Source organism: Helianthus annuus, chromosome 4, assembly GCF_002127325.2.
Source record: "Helianthus annuus cultivar XRQ/B chromosome 4, HanXRQr2.0-SUNRISE, whole genome shotgun sequence".
Taxonomy (NCBI): Eukaryota; Viridiplantae; Streptophyta; class Magnoliopsida; order Asterales; family Asteraceae; genus Helianthus; species Helianthus annuus.
In genome coordinates, this window is record NC_035436.2 from 174,557,919 (window position 1) to 174,579,381 (window position 21,463).

Below are 21,463 nucleotides of genomic sequence, written 5' to 3' on the forward strand. Positions count from 1 at the left end.
ACTTGAAGGGGTATGGTCCCAAAAAGTCGCGCAAACCTCCGCCCAGGTTGCGCGCGGAACCATACTCCTTATTTCAGAAAACTTATTAACAGTACCCACGCGCGACTTATACGCGTTGTAGTTTGTCCCGCGCGAGGCAAGGCTCACAAGAGGCCTAGATATCAGCACTTAGCATAAAACAATGGAACAAATGAGCCACTCAGTAGGGAAGCGCGCGGCTACCTACAGTGGTACATAAGGTACAAGTGGCAGTAAAAGGAGCCAATGAGCGTCTAGCAGGCTCTGGTCAATCGTGCGCCACGATCGCCTGACGAGAAGTACACAAGGACGCCTACGTGGCACCAATCAGAGGACGGAGACAACTGTCCCACGATCTCCACTTGTCTGCTGATGACAGAAGGACAACAAGGCCGACAACAATGACACGTGGCTCCAATCAAGGTGCGCCAGCACCAACGAGCGTCTAGAAGCCACTAAGCGGTCGACGCCAGTGAGACAAAGAGCATATCCGTTTTGTTGTCCGCTTCTGGCCCAAGGCCCATCAGCCCATAACCCCTTACACCTCTCCGGCTATAAATAGAGATCTCATCCCACAGGTTAAACATTCTATTCCCTCGGCTCTCACTCTTTACACTTAATTACTCTCAAAGCAATCGCTTATTCTCACGCCGGAGCCTGGTTAAGAGGGAAACCCCCACATTCCCCTCTTAACGAGTAACGGTGTTCTGTTTTGCAGGATTGATTACCAAGTCGGAGCTCAAATATCCTTAAGAAGATTAACCATCATGAAAGGAACATAAACCAATCTAATTAACTCCCTAATTAGATCACTGTTTCTTCAGCCCCTGTACTATATCATGTGTTCTTTTTTTTTCATCAACATTTAAATACGCATACTGCATTTTCACAAGCTCACCATTAAACATGTTTAATGCCATGTCATTTAAATCAAATAATCATAAGTAGAATTATACTTTTGTAAGTATTATTCTAATTGGCATTTTGTGTTTTTTTTAATCAATGTTCCATGTAATTTTATTCAAAACTTCTAATTACATAACATATTATCTTAGCCCGTGTATCACACCGGTAACTAGGGATGAGATCGGTACGATACACGTACCGTACCGGTATCGATACCGTATATACCGTTACCGAAATTGAGGAAATGTGGATACTGATTACCGTACCGTATTTATAGATTTGGTATCGGTACCGGTACGGTACCGGTATCGGTATTTCGGTACTTTACCATATTGGTACCGCTTTGGTGTCATCCATTGTTTTACCTAAAAAAATTTCATGTGCAACCCATCCATCCATTATTAACTGAACTAGAGTAATATATAGAGGAATGTAAACAAAAGTTAAACATATTAAGTAGTCAAAAAAATCAAAAGGTAAACATCCATGGGTTCGACTTTTTACATCCAAATTCCAACATGTCTAAAAAATCATCATAATTGATTAAAAATAACCAAACAAAAAAAAATTGATATTGGTTTTTGTAAAACAATGTTCAAGAAAATATAACTTCATAGTTGGATCTAAGATAATAGCAAAATACATAAAGTCATTATTAAATTCGGTATTAATACCGGTATTTACCGAAAAATACCGGTACCGATACCGTTTTTTACCGATACCGAATTTCAAAAAATCTATTACCGATACCGGTACCGTTTATGATCGGTACGGTACGGCATCGGTACGGTACCGGTATGGTACCGGTACGGTACCAGTATTTCGGTAAAAAATCTCATCCCTACCGGTAACTAACCTAGTATGTAATATATATGGGTTAGGTAGGGGAAATATGTAATTGTTTTTTTTTTTATTTGGGGAAATACGTAATAAGCCAGCTTAGGAGAGGGAAATATGTAAAAATCTTTTTTTTTAAATCTAGTTCAAACCTCGCTCTGACCCGACCCGAACGAGGACCGACCTGAAAATTTTAAGGTTTTGTTATGAAAATTTTGAACACCGAAAAAATGGACCCCATTGGAAAAAAAAAATCCTAGGTCCGTTACTGTATGTGCCTATTGTTTGAGTGTTATGTGTCTCAGTGTTAGGTTCAAGGCTTGATACAAAACTGCAATCGAGTCGGGGGTCTTACTGGAAACAACCTATCTATTCCTATGGGGTGAAGGTAAGACTGTCTACATCTACCCTCCTCAGACCATACATTAGCCTTGTTATTGGTGTGATTTAATGATGATGATGATTATGATGATGACGACGACGATGACGACGACTAACCTACCCTCATGTGCAAGGCACATGCCATAGTTAACTGAAAATTTTAATTAGGTTTGGGCCAAAGGATGTAGGATGTAATGGTTTTTACAAAAAAAAAAAAGTCCGTGACTGTAATTATTAAAGTTAAAGACTATTCGTTACAATCCGATACAAATATAAAGGACGCAAAATGTACTTTTTTTCTAAAAGAGTCTTATATGTCTCATGATAATTTCAATAGAACAAAATATATTTAAACTTATGATTTTCCTAATAATTATCAGATAAATTTCAACACCTTAACTTTTATGAAATTAATCAGTTCCATATCGGTGTTTAAGTTTACTTTTATTGGCCCATTTAGTATTATCATATTTATTTTCGACAACCCGTGAAAAATTAGAATAGCTTTCCGAAACACCCTATTAATATCAGATCTTGCTTACGCAATGCCAATGGAAATGTATTTTTAAAAACGACCATGCTACCTATACTCACTGACCCTAACCGCAGTCTGCAAGCTCTTCATGTCATCAAGGTACACATCAAGGCCGGACCTATAGTATAATTAACCTAGTCTTGGGCCTAGGGCCTCGAACAAAATAGGGTCTCCATTTAAAAAAAATTAATATGCTAACTATTAATATTAGTGCAAACTTATTGTTTAAGATTTGTTTGATTCCTTATACAAGCAAACTACTATGTGTTAAATTGTCTTAGTTTTTTGTTTGGTTTCAAACACACATAAATGAGTATCATTTATAATAACCAAAGAAGAAAAAAAGGCCTCAAAATTTCATTTCGCCTTGAGCCTCCAAAAAGCTTGGAACGGCCCTGGTACACATAACGTCACCTTTTGATCGTTCATTTACATTTTAGTATTTTACACTATAAATTTTGTAATTTTCTGTACATAGCATGTCATCTACTCACGCACATGCCTGTATTCGTCATCAGTTACAAATTTGCTAATTTGGATATGTTTCAAATTTGAGTGGATGATCTTAAGTTTTGTACGAATTTAATAAACCCATTGCATATGCTCATTCTAAGTTATTATCTTGGTATCAGAGCCAAGAATCCCTAACCCTAGCTGCCGACTTCCTTCTTCATCGACTACAGCCGATCGCCCTCTTCTTCCACCCTAAATCGATCATCGGCAATCCTCAAACATGTCAACCGATATTATTGCCTTCACTCAAGTCGAGAAAACTGCACACAACTCTCACAAGTTCGGTTTCACATTGTCACCAACAAATTATGGCTTCTGGAAACTCATGATTCAACCGTTCCTCGTTACTAATGGCCTGTTCGGATACATTGATGGTTCAATTCCCTGCCCTCCATCTGTGATCGCAACTTCTGGAAAAGAAAAAGAGGCACCCGCATCATCCACAACCCTAATTATGATGCATGGCTTGCAAACGATGCTCATGTACGTATGCTTCTTCTCTCTACAATCTCAGAGGCTGTTTTTCAACATGTACAAGGTAAAACTTCACGTGACCTTTGGCTTTCCCTTGAACGTGCTTATGCCCACACACCTCGTCTCGGGAATTTACGTTAAAAACACAATTGTTGAAGATTCAAATGAAAGGGGATGAATCCTCTGCTGCTTATTTGGCCAGAGCACATGAATATGCTACTGCTCTTGCCAATATCGGCCAGCCAATGCCGGAAAAGGATATTATCATGCTTGTTGTTGCAGGTCTTCGTGAAGAATACAATGGAGTCAAACAAAATCTCCTTGCTAGAGAATTTACAGCTGTTTTTTCAGAGCTTCCTGGTCTTCTTGCTGATCACGAGTTCCTGATTAAGAAACCCATTCCTGATGTTTCTCCGGCTCAGGCTTTTACGGCTAGTACAGCAGCCCAACCCTCTCCAGCATCAAATGACACTATTCAAGCTCTTCAATAGATTGCTGGACGTCTTGGTTTTCAGCTACAACCAACCACTGGTTTGTCTCCGGCTCCTATGCCACAGCCCTTTCACACAAACAGATCGGGTCCTAACAATCGGGGCCGCGGGGGTCGTGGTCGTGGAGGTCGGGGCGGCAACAATCGCTCACAGGTGAACAACAACCGCAATCAAGGTCAGTTTAGTTGGGCTTCAAATCAGAATACAGTTTATGGCACTTGCAACAGGTGTGGTATTGGTCACTTGCCATCTCAGTGTCCAAACCGGGATCCGTCTACCATCAGATCACGATAGCCTTCAGCTAACTATGCTGATTTTCGTTCCCAATCTGACACACCTGCTTGGCTCAATGACACAGGTTCCAACAATCATGTAGCACCGGACATGTCGGGTTTTGACTCAGCTACGCCTTACTTTGGTGAGGATAATCTGCGCATTGGTGACGGTAAATCTCTGCCCATTTTACACATTGGTTCTACCAAAATTTTTTCACCCTCACGAACCTTTCATCTTAAAGATGTCCTTCATGTTCCAAAAATCAAACGGCACCTTCTTTCTGTTCAAAAATTTTGTCATGATAATAATGTTTATTTTGAATTTCACTCTACTTTCTTTGCTGTGAAGGACAAGTCTACACACACTACCCTCCTCACGGGTCCAAGTGACGGTGGTCTTTATACTATCCGGTTTCCCTCTGCTCAACCACTTCCCAAAGTTGCTTTCTCCACGTATCGGGCTTCGACAACCACATGGCATCAACGCCTTGGACATCCACATGCTCAACTGTTTAGTTCTATGCTTTCTAGCTTTCATTTACCTGTTTCAGACAAGAATTTTGACTTTAATTGTTCTTCTTGTTTAGTTGGAAAATCTTCCAAACTTCATTTGTTATCTTCGGATTATCACAGTTCTCATGTACTTGACTTAGTTTTTTGTGATGTTTGGGGGCCTTCGGGTGTTTCCTCTTTTGATGGTCATAACTATTTTCTCTTATGTGTTGATCATTTTTCCAAATACATGTGGTTGTTTCCTCTAAAACGAAAATCTGAGGTTTTCGAAACCTTTAAACGTTTTGTTACCATGGCCGAGAGACAATTTTCCACCAAGGTAAAATCCGTACAAACAGATTGGGGAGGGGAGTTTCGTAATCTTTCCTCCTTCTTTGCCTCCATTGGCATCATTCATCGTCTCTCCTGTCCGCACACTAGCGAACAGAATGGGACAGTTGAGAGACGTCACCGCCATGTTGTTGAAACGGGGCTCACTCTCATAGCTCAAGCTCTGATACCAAGATAAACTTGGTAAAGACGTATTGTATTCAATTGTTGTATAATCAGAATAGGTTACAGGAATATATAAGGAATATATTTACATCTACACCCTCTAACTAATCATAATTAACTATTTGTCTAATACGGTGGAATATTGTTTATGAATGTGTTTATAACCAAACAAAAAAGAAACGCTAAGCCATGCACACACCTTGCGGTACGTTTCCAGAACTTAACAAAAGGATAAATCAGTAGTCATAAAATAATAAAATAGACTGTAGGGTTTATAATAAAATTAAATAAACCAAGTGGTTAAAAATTAAATAATGGTAAATGTAATTTCTGATCTTTTGCAAACAAGCCAAATGGTTCAAAATTAATTAGTGGTAAATATCATTTCTGCAGATTATCTAATACTTTTGTAGACTTTTTCATAAGAGTAAACTGCCATTTTAGTCCCTGAGGTTTGGTTACTTTTGCCACTTTAGTCCAAATTTGAAACCTTTTACATCTGGGTCCCTGTGGTTTCACTTTTATTGTCATTGGTCCAAAAATCAAATCACCTCTTATTTGGCTATTAAAATCTGGTTATTTTGTCTTTTACTTCAGGGGCAAAATGGTCCATTTCAATTTATTATAACATATTATTAATTAAATTAATTATATTAAATATCATTTACCCTATAAAACCTTTACCCAGTTCTTCTTCTTCATTTCTCCCCACACTCAAACCCTAATCCCTAATCCTCATCAACTCCTCTACAACCGTCTGATCGACCACCTCCCCATACAATCACCATGAAAGTATTTCTAAAACTTGAAGACCAACCACACCACAAACCATCACAGCAATTACAACAAATTAAAATATTCTCAAAATTATTCCATTTACAGAAAAGGAAATCACGAACTGTGGGAGGACCTCATTTCAAGAAAAAAAGGAATAGACAGGATGGAGAAAACATGAATTAAAGTGTCTCCATAACTAATTTTACAGCTGAATTTCATATCATATATGTCTACGTTTTTGTGTATATATTATCAAAAATCTCTATACTGTAATAACCCTATCCACTTCAAAGCCAAAATCCCCATCGCCGTTTCGGAATCCCCTTCCTCTCCGGCTTCTCCACCACCCACCCCCCCCCCCCCCCCTCCGTCTTCCGGCACCCTCTCCCTCTGCACCCACTTCCCCTCAGGCCCTCCCTGTTCAAAACCCCATATTGTTCAAAATTATCATATACACACCCAGAATGTTCATACAATCGAGAATCGTTTTGTTTTCAAAATCAAACGCAGAAATCAAATTGAACCCTAACTGCACAAGATTTGTTGTCTGTATTGAGTATTTGATGTATAAATACAGTGATTGAGACAAAGGGCATACCGGAGTGACTGAAGACGGGTGAGCAGCTGTCACAACCCCCGATCCCTAGTTCCCGGGAACGGGCGGTCATGAGCCAGTTTTGGTGGTATCACGTTTATTTATCCAATTTGGCAGCGGAAATTTTCATCAGGACCGTAGTTAGGAAATATTTAATCAGAGTAAACCACCACGTTTTATAATATTAAACACATGGGTAAAACCCAAGTTTTCAGTACACACATTTCATAGGAATAAATCCTATTTCCTTTAATAAAAACATCTATTTTATTCTTAGGTAACTTTATTGCCACTTTTCCAAGCCTTCAGTGCTGTCCAGCTGGCTTCTATTTGGCTTTCACATTTTGTTACCTGAAACACGTTTTAAAAACATTTTGTCAGTGGGAAATACTGGTGAGTGAATCCCAGTTTAATCAAGTTTAAATAAAAAGTCACAGTGAACAGTATTGAGGGCGATCCCGCAATTATATTTGTTTCCAAGTTATATCAATTATCACCCGTTGGTACTGTCAGACCTGACTTGTGGAAATGTTACTCCTTGACCAGGTGGTAACAAATTTTGTATACAAAACCCCAACATACCCACGATAATTGTATTCTTACAAATACTCAATAACTGTTATTCACATAGAAAGGTATTTAAGGTTTTGTAAAAACAGTTAACAAAAAGATTTACAAAAAGTAGATCAACTCACATTGTTGTCTTAGGGTTTTCAGTAATGATTTCCTGGGAATAATCTATAATTTACACAAATGCACGTGTGTTAGTATAATAACCCATTTTAACATTAGTAATTCCCTCCCCGAGACGGCATTCCAACGACTACGTCGGGCAGAACCACGACAGCCGTTACGGAACCCTAGATCAATCGGGCAGCGTATCTAATACGTCTCCAGGGGTTATAATACTTACATCGTAGCAGAACCTCGCTATTTAGGGGGTATAATGCCCGCGTATAATAACTTCCTATAGAATTTTGAGATTGAGAATTGAAATCTGAGCGAACGAAAATGAAATCCGATGCGTTCTATTTATAGTTGTGATATCAGACTTCCAGGCGGCCCGCGTAAGGTAAGGCTAAGCCTTACGCGGCCCGCGTCAACATGCGGTCAACCTATAGCTCGTCCGGATCACCACTAGGCTTGACACGATGTCGACACGTGTCAGCACCGGATGTATCCGCGTTTTATGAGTCCGCGCGGCCCACGTTAATGTAAGCTTAAGCTTACGCGGCCTGCTTGAACTAAAGAATTCAGCGGAGTCCGGTTAACGCTCTCATACGGCCCGCGTGAGCTTGAGGTGGGATCTTACGCGGCCTGCCTCAGCTCTAAATTCAGATTTATTTTATTTTTATAAACTATAACGTATTTCGGCTTGGTTTTCGCATACGGGGTGCATAGAAAGACATATTGAGACATTTTAAGATATATTAGGGTGTCAGAACTATTATGAGGGTGTTGGTTTTACCGAGGGTTATTACATCCTCCCACCTTGTTTTAGAGCTCGTCCTCGATCTACTGGAACAAGTGTGGATATTTCTTTTGCATTTCTGATTCAAGCTCCCATGTATACTCGGGTCCTCTTTTGGAGTCCCATTTCACTTTGACCAGAACTAATCTCTTATGCTTGAGATTCTTAATTTTCCTATCTTCAATTTGTAGAGGCCTCTCTACAAAATTAAGTTGTTCATTTACCTCTATATCTTTGAGAGGTACTAGGAGTGATTCATCGGCTAGGCACTTTTTGAGATTACATACATGAAATACATCATGTATTCCTGCCATTTCCTTTGGCAGTTGTAGCTGATAGGCTACAGGTCCTATTCTTTTAATAATCTTAAAAGGTCCAATATACCTGGGACTTAGCTTTCCTCTTTTGATAAATCTTACCACTCCTTTCCAAGGAGAGACTTCTAGTAACACTTTATCGCCTACTTGGAATTCTAACGGCTTACGTCTGTTGTCAGCGTAGCTCTTCTGTCGATCCCGTGCTGCTTTCAGTCGTTCCTTGACTTTAATGATTTTGTCAGTTGTTTCTTGTACTATCTCGGGTCCAGATAGTTATTTTTCCCAAATTTCTGCCCAACAGACTGGGGTTCTGCATTTCGTCCATAAAGTACTTCGAATGGTGCAGCGTTGATACTTGTGTGATAACTGTTATTATAAGAAAATTCTATCAAAGGTAAGTGTTCGTCCCAATTACCTCCGAAATCAATTACACAAGCTCTAAGCATGTCTTCCATGGTCTGGATTGTCCTTTCGCTTTGTCCGTCCGTTTGAGGATGATAAGCGGTGCTTAGATTTAACTTGGTTCGCATTGCTTTTTGGAAACTTGACCAAAAATGAGAGGTAAAACGGCTATCCCTATCAGAAACAATTGATAAAGGTATTCCATGTAATGAAACAATTTCATTTACATACAATTTAGCTAATTGTTCCATGCTAAAGGTTTCCTTCATCGGTAAGAAATGAGCTGACTTGGTTAGCCTATCTACAATCACCCAGATTGTAACGAAATCCATTGTTATCAATTCCCATTTCCAAACTGGCATTTCTAATTGCTGTAATAAACCTGAGGGTTTCTAATGTTCAGCTTTTACTTGTGAACAAGTTAAACATTTAGAAACATAGGCTGCTATATCCTTTTTCATTCCTATCCACCAGAAATTTTTCCTTAAATCCTGGTACATCTTATCATTTCCTGGATACATCGTATATTTAGATTTATGGGCTTCTTCTAATATACGATGGCGTAAATTTCCTAATTTAGGTATCTAAATTCTCTTTTTATGGGATCTCCAAATTCCATCGGTGCCTTGTTCTAATTCCTTAATCATTCCTTTTAATTTTTCAATATCTTCCTTGATTACTGATTCTTGTGCTTCTCTAATCTGATCATTTAAATCTACTTGTAGATTTAATTTAAGAGAACGTACCCTTTTTGGCCTTTCGTGATACTTTCGACTTAAAGCATCAGCCACCACATTGGCTTTTCCTGCATGATACTGAATATTACAATCATAATCGCTAAGCAGTTCCATCCAGCGTCTTTGTCTCATATTCAACTTTTTTTGCCCAAAAACATACCTTAAGCTCTTATGATCTGTGAATATGGTAAACTTACTACCATAAAGATAATGTCTCCAAATCTTAAGGGCAAAAATTATGGCTCCTAATTCAAAATCATGGGTTGAATAATTTTCTTCATGACTCTTAAGCTGTCTAGATGCGTAAGCTATAACCTTTTGACGTTGCATTAACACACATCCATAACCTAATTTTGAAGCGTCACAATAGACTACAAAGTCTTCAGTTCCTTCTGGTAACGCTAATATGGGTGCATGGGTTAATCTTTGCTTAAGGATTCTAAAGGCTTCTTCTTGTTTTGGTCCCCATTCAAACTTAATAGATTTACAAGTTAACTTAGTTAAAGGAATGGCTATTCTAGAAAAATCTCGAATAAATCTTCTATAATAACCGGCCAATCCTAAGAAACTTCTAACCTCGGTTGGTGACTCAGGGGTTTTCCATTTGGTAATTGCCTCGATCTTTGTTGGATCTACATAAATTCCTTCATGATTAACTAAATGTCCAAGAAATTGAACCTGTTCTAACCAAAACTCGCATTTTGAAAACTTAGCATAAAACTTTTCCTTTATTAATAACCTTAAAAGTAAGTGCAAGTGCTTTGCATGTTCCTCTTTACTTTTAGAGTAAATTAGAATATCATCTATGAAAACAATTATGAATTTATCCAAATATGGCTTACATATTCGGTTCATCATGTTCATAAATACGGCTGGGGCATTGGTTAAACCAAATGGCATGACAGTAAATTCATAATGACCATACCTTGTTCTGAATGTGGTTTTAGGAATGCCCTCTTCCTGTACCTTTAATTGATGATATCCTGATCTTAAATCGATTTTTGAGAAAAATCGAGCTCCCTGAAGTTGATCGAACAGATCATCGATTCTCGGCAATGGATACCGATTCTTAATCGTGACTTTGTTCAATTCACGGTAGTCAATGCACATACGCATTGATCCGTCCTTCTTTTTAACAAATAAAATCGGCGCTCCCCATGGCGATGAGCTGGGCTGTATGAATCCCTTTTCTAGCAATTCATCTAATTGTTTCTTCAGTTTCTGCATTTCGGCGGGTGCCAAACGGTAAGGTGCTTTGGCAATCGGTGCTGTTCCTGGTAGCAGATGGATTCTAAATTCGACTTCCCTGTCTGGTGGTAGTCCTGGCAATTCCTCTGGAAAGACATCTGAAAATTGGGACACTACTGGAATGTCTTTTAATTCTTTTCCTTTAGTGTTAGTGATTATAGAAATCAAATACACTATAGATCCTTTTCTTATATAGCTTGCAGTTTTCATCACAGAGATGAATTTAGTAGATCTGGATGGTTTATCTCCTTTAATTGTGATCTTTTCACCCCTTGGTGATTTTACTTGAATTGACTTTTGATCACATAAAATACTGGCTTTATTGGCTATTAACCAATCCATTCCTAGCACAACATCGAATCCAGCCAGATTCATTGGGTAAAGGTTTGCCATAAACTTTTGATTAAAATTTTTTATTCTTGCTCCCTGCAAGATTTCAGAAATCCTAACGGTTTCTCCATTTGCTGTTTCTACTAGACATTCTTGTGGTAGTTTAGTTAATGATTGATTTAGGAGTTTGCAAAATGAAGTATTAATAAAACTTTGGCTTGCACCAGAGTCAAATAATACTTTAGCAAAAATATCATTAACTAAAAACGTACCAGCTATGACGTCCGGGATCATCTTGGCTTCATCTGCAGTTAGAACAAATGCTCTAGCATTTTTAGTGTTCTTGTTGTTTGTAGCTGGAGCTAACTTCGGACAGTTTGGCTTGATATGACCTTTTTCTCCACAGTTGAAGCACATTCCATTACTGGTTTTTCTCCTGCAATCTTCTTCCTTGTGTCCTGTTGCCTTACAATAATTGCAGTGAGTGGAGCATTTTCCAGAATGCTTCTTCTTGCAGATCCGGCAGTATGGTGCAGAGGTAGAACCTACATTCCTACGGTTGGAATTCCCAGAACGGAATTCTTGAGTAAGCCTTTGGGTCAGGTTTCTCCTCTGGTCTTCTTCTCTAGTACGGATTAACTCATCTGTCAAGGTATTAGCTAGTTCTACAGCTTCTTCTATGGTTTGAGGTCTAGCTGCCTTGACTACATGTCTAATCTCTCCAATTAATCCCCAGATGTAACGGGAGATTAATACTGGCTCAGGTGATGCAAGGGTTGGTACTATCCTAGTATATTCAAAGAATGTGGTAGTGTAACCCTTACTGTCTACCCCGGTCATTCTAAGATTCAGAAACTTGTTTGCTATCTGCTCCTTTTCATTGGGAGGGCAGAACTTCCTTTCTACCATATTTTTGAACTCTTCCCATTCCATGTTATAGATCCTATCACTTCCTCTTGACTGAAGGATAGTGTTCCACGATTCTAGAGCTGCATTTTTAAACAGATTCGAAGCAAACATTATTTTATCTTCTTCGGCACACCTGCTTATTTTCAGAACAGCCTCAGTTTTCTCTATCCAGCGTAGAGCTACAATGGGTCCTTCATTGCCCGAGAATTCTATTGGTTTGCAGGACCAGAATTCTTTATAAGAACAACCATATGGCATGGTTCTTCTTCTTTTGGGAATGGGCGCTTGAAGTACGAGTCCATTGTTCACGCTGTGTTCCGGTTCACTTGGTCGCTTACTACTATGCTTACTTTTATTATTCGCTTCTTGAACCGTTTGAATAATAAATGGCATTGCATCTATAATTCCTTGTGCCACTATATGTTGAACGGCACTATTATCCATTTGGTTTCCATTGTCTGGATTCTCATTAACCACGTTATTGTTACTCTGGTTATCATTATTCAGATTATCTTGATTTCCCTCGTCGGCCATCTGAATTTTAAACATTTACCAAATATTAATATCACAAATAATATTTGAATATAGCCAATCACATGACACGCACTTTTAGTCAAAAGCGTCGAGCATTGCGACTTTTACTCTATTCATATAGTATGCATCATTACACACCAGTACTGAAATTAAAATTACAATACCGACTGAAATGTAAAGCTACAATACTAATAGTATACATCCGTAGTTTTTTTTTTCTAACACATACACACATATATTATTATTATTATTATTATTATTATTATTATTATTATTATTATTATTATTACTACTACCATTTCCACCATCACATTTACTGATATGGATTCATCCAAAAATCCATATTGCGCTCGTCGTATTTCCATACGAGACGCTCTCCCACCTGTCGCATTCTCTCACTGCTTTCTAAAATTTCCTCACCGAAAGTCCTAAGTTCTTGTACGTTTTCTGCACTCATTGGGGGTGCAGGTTCTAGGACTGGGTTTGGAATCTGGGGTACAGGTTCCTGGTATGGAGGGATAAGGGCCTGGTATGGGTAGGGATTCTCCAAGATCTCCCTAATGTATGCATCACTAACGTTATAGGGATCTTGAGGATCTAACCCTGGGTAGGCTCCTAAGTTGGGTATTGGCACATTTTCCTGTATCGGGTTTTGTTGCACATAGTCCCTAACATCGTCCCACCAGGGGTCGTAGTCGTTTGGGTCTAGGGGATTTGGTGCAGGTACCCTAGGTATCTCCTCCGGGTTGTAATCAGGCATTTCTATTTGGTTTTCAGGGTTTTCTAGCTCCATGGGTTGATTAGGAATTTGTGGTTGTGGTTGGGGTGCTAGTATTTGTTCCAGGTTTAGGTCAGCTGCAGTGGTTACTAAAATGTGGATATTAGCTATACCCCTATTGAGCATATCCTGGGCATAGGCATCAGTTTCTCGTTTACCTGCGGCTAACACTCGCTGTTCCTGTAACTTTTTCATACGTTTCCTACGCTCGTGTGCTCCCCTACTGAACCATCCCCTCTTTTTCTGAGGAAATGGCTCTTCAGACTGAGCCTTAAACACAAAGATTCTTTCTTCCGTATCAGCAGAGTACCCTGAGAGGGCAGGCTGAGAAGAGGAGGTGCCTTCGCTCCTAGGCGAACCAGACAATTGACGATACGCGTCAGATGGTCCTTGGTCGCTCATACTGTAAACTAACAAATAGTCAGATAACACATAACAGGAAAATACAATTATGCACATATTTCCGTAATTTCCTAACACTTTGAATTTTGATGTCAGCAGAACACTTCTGTGGATGAATCAGTGGTTTAGCTCTGATACCACCTTCTGTCACAACCCCCGATCCCTAGTTCCCGGGAACGGGCGGTCGTGAGCCAGTTTTGGTGGTATCACGTTTATTTATCCAATTTGACAGCGGTAATTTTCATCAGGACCGTAGTTAGGAAATATTTAATCAGAGTAAACCACCACGTTTTATAATATTAAACACATGGGTAAAACCCAAGTTTTCAGTACACACATTTCATAGGAATAAATCCTATTTCCTTTAATAAAAACATCTATTTTATTCTTAGGTAACTTTATTGCCACTTTTCCAAGCCTTCAGTGCTGTCCAGCTGGCTTCTATTTGGCTTTCACATTTTGTTACCTGAAACGCGTTTTAAAAACATTTTGTCAGTGGGAAATACTGGTGAGTGAATCCCAGTTTAATCAAGTTTAAATAAAAAGTCACAGTGAACAGTATTGAGGGCGATCCCGCAATTATATTTGTTTCCAAGTTATATCAATTATCACCCGTTGGTACTGTCAGACCTGACTTGTGGAAATGTTACTCCTTGACCAGGTGGTAACAAATTTTGTATACAAAACCCCAACATACCCACGATAATTGTATTCTTACAAATACTCAATAACTGTTATTCACATAGAAAGGTATTTAAGGTTTTGTAAAAACAGTTAACAAAAAGATTTACAAAAAGTGGATCAACTCACATTGCTGTCTTAGGGTTTTCAGTAATGATTTCCTGGGAATAATCTATAATTTACACAAATGCACGTGTGTTAGTATAATAACCCATTTTAACATTAGTAATTCCCTCCCCGAGTCGGCATTCCAACGACTACGTCGGGCAGAACCACGACAGCCGTTACGGAACCCTAGATCAATCGGGCAGCGTATCTAATACGTCTCCAGGGGTTATAATACTTACATCGTAGCAGAACCTCGCTATTTAGGGGGTATAATGCCCGCGCATAATAACTTCCTACAGAATTTTGAGATTGAGAATTGAAATCTGAGCGAACGAAAATGAAATCCGATGCGTTCTATTTATAGTTGTGATATCAGACTTCCAGGCGGCCCGCGTAAGGTAAGGCTAAGCCTTACGCGGCCCGCGTCAACATGCGGTCAACCTATAGCTCGTCCGGATCACCACTAGGCTTGACACGATGTCGACACGTGTCAGCACCGGATGTATCCGCGTTTTATGAGTCCGTGCGGCCCGCGTTAATGTAAGCTTAAGCTTACGCGGCCCGCTTGAACTAAAGAATTCAGCGGAGTCCGGTTAACGCTCTCATACGGCCCGCGTGAGCTTGAGGTGGGATCTTACGCGGCCTGCCTCAGCTCTAAATTCAGATTTTTATTTTATTTTTATAAACTATAACGTATTTCGGCTTGGTTTTCGCATACGGGGTGCATAGAAAGACATATTGAGACATTTTAAGATATATTAGGGTGTCAGAACTATTATGAGGGTGTTGGTTTTACCGAGGGTTATTACATCCTCCCCACCTTGTTTTAGAGCTCGTCCTCGATCTACTGGAACAAGTGTGGATATTTCTTTTGCATTTCTGATTCAAGCTCCCATGTATACTCGGGTCCTCTTTTGGAGTCCCATTTCACTTTGACCAGAACTAATCTCTTATGCTTGAGATTCTTAATTTTCCTATCTTCAATTTGTAGAGGCCTCTCTACAAAATTAAGTTGTTCATTTACCTCTATATCTTTGAGAGGTACTAGGAGTGATTCATCGGCTAGGCACTTTTTGAGATTACATACATGAAATACATCATGTATTCCTGCCATTTCCTTTGGCAGTTGTAGCTGATAGGCTACAGGTCCTATTCTTTTAATAATCTTAAAAGGTCCAATATACCTGGGACTTAGCTTTCCTCTTTTGATAAAATGACTAAACAATCAGCTTTAATATGATATAATAAAATTAAAATGACTAAAATGCCCCTACACAAAAGGACAAAACATTCAGCCTTCAACAGTCAAAATAGAGGGTTTTTTGATTTTGGACTAAAATGGCAACAAAAGTGAAACCACAGGGACCTAGATGTAAAAAGTTTGAGATTTGGACTAAAGTGGCAAAACTGACCAAACCACAGCGACCAAAATGACAGTTTACTCTTTTCATAATTTACAATGTTTTTTTCTCATAATTTTCAATGCACCCTCTTTAAAATACAATAGCCTAAATTAAAAAAAGCATCTTCTCCCAAAATTTTTAACAGATACGCTTCAAAAATTTTCCAATATACAATGTTTAGTGTAAAAAGTTAAAAAAGTGGGTGAGTGAGTACCAATGTTCCATCATCAAATACCATCACAAAATAACAAATGAACATGTTACGAGGTGTATACTTCCATACGCGTTGCGTATGGAACCGCTGAGAAGAAAAAAAATGTAGAAAAAAACACTAAACGATAACTGAAAGAAAATCAACCAAAAAAATTTTACGGCAATGATATTGTTCGTATGAAACCCGTTGTCAGAGATGAGCAAATGGTACTGGGTGCTGGTACCGAATTTCCTGAACCGAAAGATCATAAGTACCAATTCGGTACCGACTTTTGGCGTTCTTGGTAACGGTTCGCTACCGGTTTTTACCTTCATATACCAGTACTGTAACCGGTATTTTCGGTACCAGTGCCGATTTGGTATCGGTTGACACCGAGCCCATCTCTACCCCTGAAATTAAGAAAAAGAAATCATTAAAAGTTGAAGAAAATAAACAAAAAAAATGTTGTACGATACCATTGTCTGTACGGTACCAGTGATCAGGGATGAACAAATGATACTGGGTAGCAGCACCGAATTTCCCGAACTAAAAATTTTCAATATCAACTCGGTACCGACTTTTGGCATTTCCTGTACAGGCTGATGCCGGTTTTTACCTTCATATACAGATACCGAACATGATCGTACCGCTATTTTCTATACGAGTTAAAACCAAGCTTATCCCAACTGTTATACTAAATAAATCATTAAATAAAAGTTAAAAGTAAAGAAAAGAATTATTTATTTATATAATATCAAATTGCAACATAAACATGCATTATGAGTTGTACAATGTGCAGCTTTGGGAGTTCTTTTGTTTATTGGGCTAGGTGTGAGGTGGGTACCTATTGCGTTCGTTGCAATGTGCGGGTCCTAGATCGAGTTAGTTATTATTTTCAACGTTTAACGTTTATGGCTAATTTCTTCGAATTAACACGTCGCAACGGGCGTGCGTTGTTCAACGATTTTACGTCTGTTTTTTGTTTGGTGATATTTTTTTACTTTTTTTATTTTATTTTTACGAGTTCTTCTAATGTTGGTGGTCGTTATCAATGGTGTGGCATTAGTGCTGCTTGTCACGATTTTTAGAACGTATTTAACCTATTAAGTTATTACTAATAATTTGTTTCGAGTTTACCACTATACCCCTTTGGTTGACATTATGGTATTTTATGACTTTTTACATTTTGTAGGAAAAATGAACTTTGTAACCAACTCACACCCTATATTATATATATATTACGATGAACCTGTCAAACAGAAAAAAATAGACGCGGGTTCATCGTGACGCGTGAGTCCTAGATCAACTTAGTTATTTTATTCTATGTTTTACGTTTTGTTTTAATGACTTCGCATTAACACGTCGCAACTTCAGTATCGTTTGTCGCTATCAGTAGTGTGGCATTAGTGTTCGCTCCCGCCGCAACGTGGGGATGCTTAATACTAGTTATTATTATAAGGTAGATGATCCTGTAAAAAGTGCTCAAAGTGTGAGAAGTGTATTATAACACTATATATAATACTATATAACACCATATAAACACCGTATAACAATATGTAACACCATATAATACCATATAACACTATGTAACACTATATAACATTATATAACAAATAGAGTTAATTGCCAAAATCGTCCATAAGGTTTGGGCAGGTTTGCCATTTTCGTCCAAAATGACACTTTTATACCAAATTGCCCCCAACGTTTGTATCTTTTTGCCATTTTAATCCAAACCATTAACTTAGTTTATTTTTTCTGTTAAGTTGAGGGTATTTGGATGAAACTGGCAAATATAAAACCATAGGGACGATTTTGGCAATTTAATCAAACTCTTTTAAATTTCTTTTATTTAATTAATTTTGTTACATATATAATAAACAAGAATATACATGCAATTTTTATATGAAAAAAATAATAGCTTTGTCACATAATTTTTATAAATTTTCATCCAACCACTAACTAAGTTAATTTTTTCTGTTAAGGTGAAAGATGTTTTAAATTTTATAAATTAAGACAGAAATTAATTTACAGCTTCTTTATATAAATCAGTTTTATAAAGAGAAAACGTCATTGGTGTGTAACACATAACAATCGATTACAACTTTTAGTATTTATCAGTTGTAGAGATAGAAAAAAAGTGTAAAACATTACATATTTTTTAAATGTGTTGAGCACCTAGGAAATATGTTGGTAGAAATAAAATATTTATTTAATTAAGATTATGAGGGTAACTAACTAATACTTATTCTGAGTTTGGCAATTAATTCTAACAAATATAACACTATAATTTGTCTGATAGCATGTCTATGATAAATGTATAATGTTATATTTGTTATATAATGTTATATAGTGTTACATAGTTTTATATGGTATTATATTGTGTTACATATTGTTATACGATGTTTATATGGTGTTATATAGTATTATATATAGTGTTATAATACACTTTTCACACGTCTCACACTTTAGGCCATTTTTACACTATCCTTACCCTATTATAATAATTATTATTATATTAATATATGCTTTAAATGGAAAGAAAACAATGAAAACTATTGTATAGTTATAAAAATAAATAGACAAATTTTTTTTTTTGAACGGCCAAAAATAAATAGACAGATGAAGAGAATTTACGGTGAACAAATAACACACGTCGCCGACTCAGTAGTTGATAAAGATCTAACGCCGTGAAATCTGGCACCCCGTTGCATAAACGTCGTTATCTATCTGTCTGTCAGTCAGTCCCCCCAAAAAGCTAATGCTAACCCATCCACCACCCACTCACAACCCTTTCTGTCGAATCAAATCCCCAATTCGGATAACCAATTCAACCCTAACCTCTTACCTTCTTCCCATTCCTTATTAAATTCAACAAATCGGAGACGATATTCATCCGATTCCTTCATCAAAATCAACAAATCCGATCAAAAACTTCAAAATTCAACCGTTTTTGTACCGATTTTCATTACAAAAATGTCAGAAACCGAATCTGAACCTGAAAACGTCTTCTCATACCTCTCAGATGATGTAGTTCTCAACATCTTCCTCAAGCTCGTTGATGATCCGCGTAACTGGTCGCGTCTCGCCTGCGTATGCACCAAATTCTCGATTCTAATCCGTACGATTTGCTGGAAGAACAAATGTCACCAAACGATTCCGACGGTTGTTTCCGATCTGCTTCCGCCGAACGCCTCCGTGACGTCACAGTTCTCTCCGCCAGGCGGCTGGTCGTCGCTGCACAAGCTCGCCGTGTGCTGCCCTGGCCTCGCTCACTCCGGTGTGCTGTTAGAGAATTCGGATTTCGGTCTGGAGCGTGACCTAGGTCCGGATGAGAATTATCTGGAGAGTAAGTTGTTTCAAGTAGGTAAATCAAATGATTCGAATCCTTCGTGTTCGAGTTCCGCTGTTGTTGATGAAATGAATGTTGCGGTTGATACGGCTGATTGTTCGTGGTCTTTGTATGATGATTTGTATTTGGATACTGTTTATAATAATGGTTCGAAGTCTCAAGATGATGTTTGTGAAGAAGATGCAACAATATATGGTGGTGGTGGTGGTGGTGTTACAACAGGTTGTGAGTTTGCTGTTTGTAAGAAGAGGAAGATTTGTAGATCTTTAACTTCTCATTTAGCGCCCGAGATTTGGAATTTTAGCAGGGAGCAAGGGAACAAGTTGTTGGCGAGTAGATTTAGAGGTGATTGTTTGTACATTTGTGATTGGCCTGGGTGTGTGCACACGGAGGAGAAGCGGAATTATATGTTGTTTAGAGGTGTTTTTAAGAACTTTAAGAAGTCTAGGGTTTGGAGGACTATTAATGATGGGAATCGAAGTAAGACTGATCTGAATTGTGCGTTTTGTCCGAGTAATGATGTTTGGGACTTGCATTCGGCGTTCTGTCTGAGGCCTGCTTATGGGTTCCATGATGATGGTGAGCCGGTGGTTCGAGCTTTTGTTTGTGAGAATGGGCATGTGTCTGGTGCGTGGACTGATTGGCCTTTGTACACTTGAACAAGTTGGTTCAGGTTCTTTGCTGCGCTCTCTTGTTATTGTTATTGTCTTTGTTTTCTTGCAGTTTATTACCGATTAGTAGGTTGTTCATTGTTTTATGTTTGCTTACATCTACATCGTTATGTATTGAATCTGATTTAATCTATTTTATCGTATAAATATTCATGTCTTGTAGTGAATTATAACCTAATGAATACTTTAATTCCTTTTTTCGATAAATAACCGAATCATCCTTGGGATCTCACCACCTCCGGATTTAGAGATCCTACCTTCTTTGGATCTCATTCATGCATGGTTGTATCCAAGAACCAGACGATAGGTTATCATCACTAACGCAACCTTGAGCTACCAAAAGGTATAACCACTTTGTGCTATATCCAATATACTTAAAAGGTATGATGAATGGTAACTACCCATACCGACTAACGGGTCATTTATTAGACCAACCACCCCGCCATCAACCCCTACATATACCACCAACAACCCATGAGGTACATTCATTACAAGTTTACAACAGTTCTTACTTAATACTACACATGCCTACTGAAAAGGCTAGCTAGATGAAGCAATCAAGCAATCTGACTTGTTTTCCTTTTAAACGTTTCTTATTCCTTGGAGGTTATTGTATATCCACAAGTATATATGTGTACAAATGAGGCAATATCGGTGGTTTTCCACTAGTTTCTTAGCTCACCCAAAACCGCTAGTAACCATAATGGCAGCACCAGTGGTTCCCAGTTCAAACAGTCAGTCATGCAATTTTCAGAGCTTTGGTTATAAGTAAAAGAAAAAAAAAGGCATTTCCATTTTGAACCAAATTGTTTTGTGGTGAGTTTTCAATACACATGAACTTCACTGCTGTTGTTTTCAAGCTTAAAAAAAAACACCTAAAGAATTAGGTTGGTTTGCACCACTTCCGTCATTGTCTATCATCTTGATCTTGACAGACCACCTTAAAAGTGACATGACCAAAACCAAAATTTCTTTTTGTAACACCTAATTTTCAACAAGTATTGACGTTTAAACTTACCTCTCAACCGGAAAACGACTTACGACCCAACGAATTCGACTCGTTTAACATCAAAAAGCTTATGCTACGGAATTCATTTGTTTCCTTCTACGACTACATTCA

The 21,463-nt window shown here is 38.2% G+C and overlaps 1 protein-coding gene across 1 annotated transcript; it reads left to right on the forward strand.

Annotated features, from left to right (window-relative positions):
- Nucleotides 1–19,032: 19,032 nt before the first annotated feature.
- Nucleotides 19,033–20,510, forward strand: LOC110937349 (phytochrome A-associated F-box protein). Its single transcript, XM_022179759.2, has one exon. The coding sequence runs from the start codon at nt 19,297–19,299 to the stop codon at nt 20,329–20,331; it is 1,035 nt and encodes a 344-aa protein (XP_022035451.1). The 5' UTR covers nt 19,033–19,296; the 3' UTR covers nt 20,332–20,510.
- Nucleotides 20,511–21,463: the final 953 nt, after the last annotated feature.